At 51.2% G+C, this 10,637-nt stretch overlaps 1 protein-coding gene across 1 annotated transcript in view; it reads right to left on the bottom strand.

The window, feature by feature from the left end:
• The window catches only part of QPRT (quinolinate phosphoribosyltransferase), a 15,396-nt gene extending 10,558 nt beyond the window's left edge, over window positions 1–4,838 (bottom strand). Inside the window, exon 1 of the mRNA XM_032430876.1 lies at window positions 4,759–4,838. Within this exon, the coding sequence (XP_032286767.1) occupies window positions 4,759–4,771 (13 nt within the window). The 5' untranslated portion in view covers window positions 4,772–4,838. The remainder of the gene's footprint in view (window positions 1–4,758) is intronic.
• Between the last annotated feature and the right edge of the window lie 5,799 nt (window positions 4,839–10,637).

Below are 10,637 nucleotides of genomic sequence, written 5' to 3'. Positions count from 1 at the left end.
GGGCTCCCTGCTTGGCGGGAAGCCTGCTTCTCCCTCTCCCACTCCCCCTGCTTGTGTTCCCTCTCTCGCTGTGTCTCTCTCCGTCAAATAAATAAATAAAATCTTTATCTAAGTAATCTCTACCCCTAACGTGGGGCTCAAACTCATGACCCCGAGATGAAGAGGCGCATGCTCTTCTGACTGAGCCAGCTAGGTGCCCCTCCTGCACTTCTTTCTTTACAAGTAATGTAAAAAAACAGATAAAGTGATGACCCTGGCAGAATATAGGAAGATTTCCCCCCATGGGCACTTCTGCTGTTCTCGTCTGGATGGTTGGCTGATGTTTACTGTGTTTCTAGGTGGCCTTCACCGGATGGTGGCTCAGGGCCGTGAGGGACTGGGCCAGAATCAGAGCCCCCACACCTTCCTCTTTACATCCCTCACTTACCTTGCTGCTGTCTGGGATGGACGGGCATAAATGAACGCTCTGTGAATGCACCGCAGATGAGTAACAAGTGTTTGCTCTTCCTTTTGTGTGTAATGATGTGGCCTGTGCTTGCGGCTACGGGGCTGGTATGTGTCCCAACTAAAACCAAGTCAGGCAGGGGGTGCCTGGCAGGCTCAGTCGGTGCAATGTGCAACTCTTGATCTTGGGGTCCTGAGTTTGAGCCCCATGGTGGGTGTAGAGATTACTAAAATTAAATAAACTTAAAAAAAAAAAAGGATGGTTCTCCCCAATTTACATGAAAAAAATTAACTTAGAAGTTGTCCATTTTAAAGATTTCGCCTTCGTAAATTTTTCTTAAAACTGGTGCCCACTACCATTCATCTAGGATAGACTCTGGAATGACATATTGTCTAATCATAATAATGGGGCTTGAGTTTGAGCCCCACACTGGGGGTAGAGGTTACCCAAACAAACAAACAAACAGCAGCTGACACTTTTGCGGTCCTTCTGACGAGCTGTGCCAAGCATTTTATATATATTGACGCACTCGATCCTCACAACAACCCTATGAGGTAGGTCCCATTATTTTCCCCATTTTACAGATGAGGAAGCTGAGGCACGGAGAGGCTACATAACACACCTGCAGTTCACAAAGTTCACACAGCTGGGAAGTGGGGAGTGAGGGTCACGAACTCAGGCAGGATGGCCCCAGAGTCCCCTCACTGACCCCACCCCACCCCACCGCCATCATCTAGCCCTAAGTGATACTTTTAAATTGCTATGTGCTGGGCGCCTGGGTGGCTCAGTTGGTTAAGCGACTGCCTTCGGCTCAGGTCATGATCCTGGAGTCCCTGGATCGAGTCCCGCATCGGGCTCCCTGCTCAGCAGGGAGTCTGCTTCTCCCTCTGACCCTCCCCCCTCTCATGTACTCGCTCTCTCTCATTCTCTCTCTCTCTCAAATAAATAAATAAAATCTTTAAAAAAAAAAAAATAAATTGCTATGTGCTTATCAGGTCGACATTGGCAGAGTTCTGCAAACCACACCCACGGTTCCAGGGCTCTGGCCCCTGGTGTAGTAGGAACATCTGGGAGTCAGAAACACCTGGGCTGGAATCAGACTCCACCACCTGCCCACTGAGTGAACCTAGGCGGCTTGCTAACTAACCTCTCTGAGAGCCAGTTTCATGCAGCAATCACAGGGCTTTCCCGCAGTGACGGCCTCCCCACGAGAACATGCTCCTCGCAAAGGACCTCCTGCACCCCTCCGGGGCCCGGGAAGAGGAGAAGAGGGGAAAAGAAGTACTGCCTGGCCTAGCGCCAACTGGTCCTTCATGGACGTGAAGTGCCCGGATGCTCCAATCACGGCCGTCTTTAGCCACAAACCATAATTTTGTGAGCTCACTGCTCCACTGTCCTCTGCCAACCCACAGGAGGAAAAGCAAGGCTTTCGGAGGGATGCTCCTTCAGACCCAAGCAGCACTAAAAGCATCCCGAATCAAGATGAATGGGAAACTATCCAATAAACAGATTTTGGATGAGAAGGGATGAGAAGAGAAAAGGAGAGGAGGGGAGGGGAGGGGAGAGGAAAGGAGAGGAGACAAAAGAAAAAAGAAAAGAGAAAAGAAAAGGAAAGGAAAGGAAAGATCGGGACGCCTGGGTGGCTGGGTTAAGGGTCTGCCTTCGGGGGCGCCTGGGTGGCTCAGATGGTTAAGCGTCTGCCTTCCGCTTAGGTCATGATCCCAGGGTCCTGGGATCCAGTCCTGCATCGGGCTCCCTGCTCAGCGGGGAGCCTGCTTCTCCCTCTGCTTCTCTCTCTCTCTCTCATGAATAAATAAATAAAATCTTAAAAAAAAAAAAGCGTCTTCCTTCGGTTCAGGTCATGATCCCAGGATCCTGGGACCGAGTCCTGCATCAGGCTCCCCGCTTGGCGGGAAGTCCGCTTCTCCCTCTCCCTCTGCCTGCCACTCACGCGCTTGCTCTCTCTCACTGTCAAATAAATAAATAAAAATTTTTAAAAAAGGAAAGGAAAGAAATCACAGGGCCACAACGAGGAGGGAAAGAGGTGACTAGCAATGCCTGCCCAGATGTCTCTGAACCCCGGGGCGCGACCCGGGCTATCTTGTTCTTCCAGCTATTTATTTATTTGTTGATCCATTTGGCTAACACCAGATGGAGACAGAGGCTGGTGCGCACAGAAGCCTCCAGCTAAAGTTCTTTTGTTAGCCCCGTCTCTCCCTAGAGAAGAGAAATGACCTCCAAAGAGGGCCCAACAGGATTGCCCGTCACGCAGGTGGTAAAACCATCTACAGAATTTCAGGGCAGAGTGCTTCATTAGGGTAGCAAGCGAGAGGGCTGTGGGGCCAGACTGAGCAGGCCCTGGACGACAGGAACGAGTTAGGATTTTGTTCAACAGGCAACGGGAAAATCACTAAAACTTTGGGTCAGAAGTCACCTGAAAGTTTAAATATTTAAACTGTGCCTGGGGTTCTTGAAAGATGCAAGGTGGGAGGCTGTCGCAACAGCCTGGGCAAGTAGTGGGCCAGGGGAAGGGTGGTGAGGGGGTCGCTCCCAAGGCTGTAAGAGAGCACAGTACCTACGCGCATGCGCGCGCGCGCGCGCGCGCGCGCGCGCGCGCACACACACACACACACACACACACACACACACACACACACACACACACACACACACTGGCCCGCTCCCACTTTGGCCAAGCCTGACCTCTCCGTCTTTGCCCAACAGCCTGACATCTGCTTCTGCCCCACCTCTGTCCTCTCCCATTGCCCCCACATCCCCAGCTTTTGCTTCACCCCTTTGACTTGTCTATTCCCCCCTGGCTTAATTCCCGTGGGGGCCTGGATCCAGCGCCAGCCCACTTACACACACATCACCCGAGAGCAGGCAGCGTGAAGGCGGCGAAGCGAAGGAAGCCCCCCACCCATGCTGCTCCCCTAGAGGGAGGTGGGAACAGAAAAGGCAGAGGTTTAGGTGACGCTCAGGTGAAGGGACGTCCATAGGACACGGTCATTGTCTGGATATTGGGGTGCGAGGGGGAATGAGCCGTCAAAGACGACCCTGAAGTTTCCAGGCCGAGTGGGAGGATGGTGAGGCAGGAACAGAAATGGAGCGGGTCCGGGGGAGGTCTTTGAGTTTGACATGCCAGGGAGATGTCCGGGTGGAGATGGACACGCAAGGCTTCCAGAAATGGAAGGGGAGCCTGGGGAGCGCTCAGAGCTGGAGAGCCAGGTGTGGGGAGTCCGAACCAGCACCAGCATAACCACGCCGAGGGCTTTCTGTGTAGCAGGCACTTTATTCCTATTGTGTCACTTAGCCCTCCCCACGACCCAAGGGGGAGGTAACGTTTTCACTCCATCCCTGAGGAAACCGAGGCACAGTGAGGACAAGCGTCTTGTCCAAGGTCACACAGCAAGCAGGTGGCAGGGATGGGACTTGAGCCCAGGCTCTGACTCTGAGGTCATTTCTAAGCCAAAAGCTGGTTAGGCCCCTCCCCGCCCCCAAAAGCTGGTTCCAAAGCCAGAGAGAGGTATCAGGTGTGTGGGGCCAGCAGAAGCCCCAAAGCAGGGGAGGCAGGTCAGAGCTGGGGAAGAAGCAGCCCAGGGAGGGGAAAGGGAAAATGCAGAAAGCTCAAGAAGGAGCTGCCTGTCCTCCAGGCACTGGCCAGATAGCTTCCATGGGTCTGTCATTTGCCCTCCCCACAGCCCTGTGAGCTGGGAACTAGAATTGTCATTTTACACATGCACGGAGATGAGGCTCTGAGAAGTCAGGTGACTTGCCTGAGATCACACAGCCTGTTCCTGGTGGAGTCCAGATTCAAACAGGAGCCTTTGACTCCAGAGCCTGACCCCTATCATCATGCACAGGACCTCCTTAGCGACATCACCCCCACCCCAGGCAGAGTCACTGGGCTCGAGCCCCCTCCCCCACCGGGCTGCAGAAGGGACAGGACTTTGCCTCCCCTCCTCCCCGCCTGCTAGCAAGGGGCGAAGTCCAGAGCTGCTCCCCAGACATGGCCTCCTCCAGACCACCTGGACCTTACCTTTCCTGGGGCTCAAGCCCCTTTCTCCCCAGAACTCGTTGGGGACTATAGAAAGAGAAAGAAGAGGCTTTCCGGAGACATAAGTGGTGCTTGGGGTTCAGAGAGGTTGGAGGGCGATAGGGGGTCAGAGAGTAGATGGGAGGGATGAGAAGGGGTCTTCTGTAGTGGGGGATGGGGGGGTAAAGTACTGAGATTACTTGGGATTGGGAGGGAGGCAGGAGAGGGGAGATGGTGATGCAGGGACAGAGAGGAGAGTCCTGGGAGGCTCCTTTACCTTCAGGGTCCATGCCAGCTCAGAGGTGCAGTGCTCGTGTGTCCACTGCTCAGATCCTGTGTTCGCAGAGGCCAGAGTGGGGGTGGGGCTGCCAGAGGAAGGAGGAAGGGGCCGGTCTAGCCAGCCCTTCTCCGGTTCTCTGGAGCTCCTTCCTGCCCTCTCCCAGGACCCCTGGGGGCTGGATGTACCTTCTCCTTTCGCTTTCTACACAGCACAGGAGGAACTCTGGCTTGTCTAACTCCAAGTCCTCTCTTCCCTGAGCCAGAGGCCCAGTTTCCTTTACACACCCAGGCTTCTGCAGGCTGTGAGGCTGCTGGTGTCAGCTGGAAGGCTCCTTTGATGGGTGCACTGGGAGGATCATGGGCCTTAGTCCTGGGTTCAGACCCTAATTCCATCCTTTCTGATCTTGAATACCTTTTTACCTTTTTCTGCACCTCAGTTTCCTTAGCTGTAAAATGGGATAATTCCTCCCTCGTGGGTTCAACTGATAATCAAGTGAGAAAACTCTGTGAGTGACAGGGTGGAAAATCAACACTTCCTTTCCTTTAACTCCTCTTCCCAAGGTCCACCTCGCACCTGGAACCTTGCTTGCTTCAATCTCGTCCAGGCCCCCAAACTATTTTCTCCTAGATGCCATTTTTATCCCGGTTTCTCTCTTAAAGGCTCTTTGCTGTCTCTTCCAAGTCCTTCTTCCTACATCCAACCTCACATTTCGGTGTTCCCTCCGTGTGGTGGGATTGTTTCTCTTTTTTCTCCTCGGCACACAGCTAAACTACATTTCCCAGCCTCCTTTGCCCTGAGGCCACCACGTGACTGAATTCTGTCCAATGGAATGTGAGCAAAAGTGATACCGCCACTTCCAGACCTGGGCCCTTGAAAGCCTTCCCTGTGATGTGGCCCCCTCTCCCCACTGGGAATGGCAGAGCCACAAAATGGAAGGAGCCTGGATCCCTGAATGACCTTATGGAAGGCCACGTTCCAATACCAGCATTGGACTGTTACATAAGGAAGGAAGAAACTTCCCCTGAGTTATACCCCTCAGATTTGGGGGTTGTTTGTTACAGCAGCTAGCCTGCTCTGGCTGACTCCTGAGATTCTCTCCACAGCTGCCTTCTCATGCTGCACAGTGAATGACATAGTTTATCCAACGATGCCATTATTTATTTATGTGTTTATTTGTGTATTTGTGTATTTATTTATTTATTTTAAAGATTTTATTTATTTATTTGATAGAATTTGACAGCGAGAGAGGGAACACAAGCAGGGGGAGTGGGAGAGGGAGAAGTAGGCTTCCGGCTAGGCAGGGAGCCCGATGCGGGGCTCGATCCCAGGACCCTGGGATCATAACCTGAGCTGAAGGCAGATGCTTAACCGACTGAGCCATCCAGGCACCCCCATCGATGCCATTATTTAAATTGCTATCTAAAATCAGATGAACCTCAAATCTCTCTCTAGCTCTGGCTTCCCTCCCAAGTTCTAAAAATGAACTCATTATGTTCTCCCCTTAAACTGCTCATCTCTCTGCATTTCTACATAATGCCATCCGCATCTCCTCCACCTCCCAAGATAGAAATCTTGAAGCCTAACCTCATTCTTCCCTCCATCACCCAATAGCCAATTAGGTCTAAAATCTGATTTTCTGAAAAAGTGTATTTCAAACTTGACCTTCTTTTTCCCCTTAAGTCAGGCCCCCACTATATCCAAATTGTACTAGAATAATGCTCTCACCTTGGGCTGTATTACCTTCAGGCCATCCTCCTGGATGCTAAGTTCACTCAAAAGAGATCCAAGGGGCACCTGGGTGGCTCAGTCAGTTGAGCATCAGACACTTGATTTCGGCTCAGGTCATGATCTCGGAGTTGTGGGATTGGGCCCTCCATCAGGCTCCACGCTGGGTGTGGAATTTGCTTGGAATTCTCTCTCTCCCTCTCCCTCTGCCCCTCCCCACTTGAGTGTGTGTGCATTCTCTTTCCCTAAATAAATAAATGAATAAAATCTTTAAAAAAAAAACCCACAGATCTAAGCTTGCCACAAGTTTAATTAAAGCCATCATTTGTTCATTCATTAATTCCTTTATCCCTGCATTCAGTAAACACATATTGAGTGGCTACTGAGTGCCAGGCCCTGGACTCTGAAACCACAAAGATGACCCGTGGATTTGGAGGGGCTCCACTCTAATGAGTGAGGGACACCTTCACATAATTACAGCCCAGTTGTGCTGTAATTATTGTACAGCCCACACGACGCCCTGTGGAAGAAATGCTGTGTCTATTGGGCTGGAAGCTGCAAGGGCAACTTCACAAAGGCCGTGACATTTGAGCTGAATCTTGACGGTTGAGGAGTCTGGCGGGAAATCAAGATATGTGTGTCTGGGGCAAGCCGGGGGTGGGCTGGCTTCAGGCAGAGCGCCTACGAATGTAAGACTGAGTAAGTGGCTCTCTTCATGGCCAACCTCCTGGGATGGATCTGGCCCATAGTCTAGCTGGGCCGTCCAGACGCCACAGACTCGGCAAGCAGGTACTGAGCACCCGAGGAAACCGAGGCACACAGACGCCCATTTGCAGCTCATTGTCTGGAGCAAATAGATTGTCTTCACAGTACCCTGGGCTTCTTCTGTCTAACGGTTCTACCCCGAACCTCCCCCAAAACAGGACAGCCACCCACCATGTAGGATCCTCAAGCAATACCTTCTTAAAGTTTGAAAGTTTTCTCTCTACTTTTGGCTGGGTCAGCTCTTGCTACTACTTTGGGAACCTTATAACCTTCTGATTATATTCCTTTCTTATTTTGTTGACAGTTCCAGCTTCATCTGCCTCCAGGCATGGTTGCTGAGCTTCGGGGCTCAGAGATGGGGGTCTGTTTCCCATTCCCTCAGCCCAAGGGCTTGGAGGACTCAGAACCAACAGGCGTTCCCCTCTGCTTGCAGCCCACCCTTCACAGGTTCTGCCTGCCAAACTGAACATGGTCCAGGGTCAGAAATAGGGATGCAGAGGACATCTAGGTGTAAATATCCATTTTCAGAAACGAAATGTCCTTAGAATCATGCGTGGAGGTTCTTTTCCTGTCTGCAAAAATGAATTGCATTAATAGATTTCTCAAGACCTTCTCTATCTAAACTCTGTTACCATCTGGAATTTTCATTTTGTATGACAAAGCTTTATTTATAAGCATAATCTTAATGTGTACTTTTTACTGTCTAGACAGAATAAATATTTTTAGCATTTTAAACTATACCCCCCATCCAAGCACACATCAAGAAAATCACATGTCATATTCAGGGAGTTACCAGGAATTTGATGAGACTGGAGGGCATAATGTTTGCACCGAGGACTGACCAAGAGGGGTCCAGATCCTAAACGGGTCTTATCATGCATGCTAGGGCTCTATCTTGACTGCCGTAAGAGGTGCAGGGATAATCTGGACAGAGTGGCCTTTTAGAAGGGTCACTGGGCAGAGGATGGAAGTGATTGGGGTCAAGAAACCCAAAGAGAAGACCGGGCAGGACCCAGGCAAGATGTGTTAGGGCCTGGGAGAAGGAATGGCTCCAAGGGACTATGGAAGAAGGATCAGAGGAACTTGGCACCCAAGAAGAAAGGACAGGAAGGATTGGGGGTTCATGATGGTTCTGAGAAGCCCTGGAAAAGTCTAGAACAGACTTAGGTTTGGTGACCTCCCCACTTCTTTCAGAACTGAATTCAAACTCCCTTGCCCTTCACAGTGGGGCTCCAACCTGCTCTTCCAGCCCTCTCTCCTTTAACCAGACACCCCATCCCCTCAGCGAATACCTGCTTGTTAATGTGTTCTCTAATTGTAAAAGTGATAGGCATTTATTATATAAAACATGGAAATACAGAAAAGTATAAACAAAATAAAAATCATTCATAAACCTATCACCTGATAGATAGCCACAGTAAACATTTGGGATATTTCCTTCAAATCTTTCTTCTATTAATGTCTATGTTTTTGCATTTTCTTTCCTTTTTTTTAAATTAAAAAAAATTTTTTTAAAAGATTTTATTTATTTATTTGACAGAGGGAGACAGAGCAAGAGAGAGGGAACACAAGCAGGGGGAGCGGGAGAGGGAAAAGCAGGCTTCCCGCTGAGCAAGGAGCCTGATGTGGGGCTCGACCCCAGGACCCCGGGATCATGACCTGAGCCGAAGGCAGACGCTTAACAACTGAGCCACCCAGGCACCCTTTCCTTTTTTTTTTTTTTTTTTTAATTTATTTGTTTATTTGAGAGAGAGAGAGCTCAAACATACGAGGGTGGGGAGAGGCAGAGGGAGAGAGAGAACCTCAAGCAGATTCCTCGCTGACTGTGGAGCCCGACATGGGGTTTGATCCCATGACCCTGAGATCAGGACCTGAGCTGAAATCAAGAGTCGGTCTAACTGACTGAGCCACCCAGGAACCCCTATGTTTTTGCATTTTCATTACAAGATTAGATTCATACATATTTACAGATTAGTAAGTAACTTTTGTTCCCAGGTAAACATTATATTGTAGACATTTTTCAAAGTCATTGCACAGGTTTTGAGAACACGGTTTTTAGCATCATTCATTCACTCAAATGAATATTTACTGAGGACCCACCATTTGCTGGCACGATAGCCACCCGGAGCACAGCGGGAAATCAGACTCTGAGCTAAGTCAGCTCTTGGGTGGAGCCTCCTACCCTTCCCCAAGGAGCAGTGCGTCACTCCCTTCTTGCGGTGCACTCATAAAATTTTGTCTGTACCTCTATTTGAACACTTTTCACATATCGTGTTATTTTCCAGGATGCGAGAGCCCTATTGGGTGCCATACCTATCCTGCCCCACTTCCTTCAGGATCCGCCCAGGACCCAGAAACCAGTAATAGTTCCAGAAAAGTGATTGCATGTGTCCTTCGAAAGGGGGTAGAGCCGATGGCCTCTGAGTTCATGACAGTATTTTCTAAACCTGAAATTGGAGCGCTTGGTTTAGCAAATCTGAAACAACAGTTGCGGTGTGTCTGGGGGACTCTGGGGACTCGCTCCTGCTGCTGGGGCTAAGGCTCGTCCAAACATCGCCCTGTGAGAAGGCTGGTGGTGCCCGGCTTAGCTGGTGAGGGCTGCATTTCCGTCCCAGCTCAGCCTGTCCCCAGACCAAGCACAGGTGGCACAAACCCTGGTGGCTGTGTGGACCCGTGGTCACATTCTGTTCCTTCTCTCCCCTCCCCCCACGCAGGAACAGATGCACCCAGGCTGTTTCCAGATCTTTCCCTCCGGGTCGGGCCACGGGGCAGTCACACTCCTGTCCCTTCCAAGGACCTCTCTTACTGTGGGTCAACCTGTCTCTCAGGCACCGAGCCCTCTGACTCAAAAACTTCCTCTTTGCAAATTTCCTCTTTGTCCTGGGGAAGTACCAACGGCCTCTGGCGCATGTGGGCTCCTGGGCTCTGGCCTGGGGTGGGGTCTTGTCCCGCCTGCTCGCCATCACATCCCATCCCGGAGCCACAGGGGAAGCTCCTGGTTCTGGGGGGCCTGTCAGTCTCACCGATTCCCCTTGGAGAAGGGAAGGAGCTCGCCCCCTCCCTGGGGAAGACGAGATACAAACACCTTACATGGGTGACAGCAAGATCCCCGCTCTCAGCTCTCCTCTCCCCCTTCCTGGAGGGCGAGCATGCAGGGGCGGGGGAGGCTCCGAGCAGGGCAGACAGCGACTGAGCCGAAGAACCACACTCAGGTCACACATGCAGTCTTTCTATCAGGCCCCACATTCTTTATTGGGCTACAGACAGATGTAAATCTGCTACCTCCGCCCCACCTGAGCAAAGACGAGGGCCCGAATGTTCTCAGCGGTCCCTCAGGGTGGGCACTCCGCTGCCGCCCCTCCCGCCCCTCCTCACACCAGCTTGTA

Source organism: Phoca vitulina, unplaced genomic scaffold (assembly GCF_004348235.1).
Source record: "Phoca vitulina isolate PV1807 unplaced genomic scaffold, GSC_HSeal_1.0 scaffold45, whole genome shotgun sequence".
Classification (NCBI taxonomy): Eukaryota; Metazoa; Chordata; class Mammalia; order Carnivora; family Phocidae; genus Phoca; species Phoca vitulina.
This window is presented reverse-complemented; position numbering and strand designations above follow the sequence as displayed.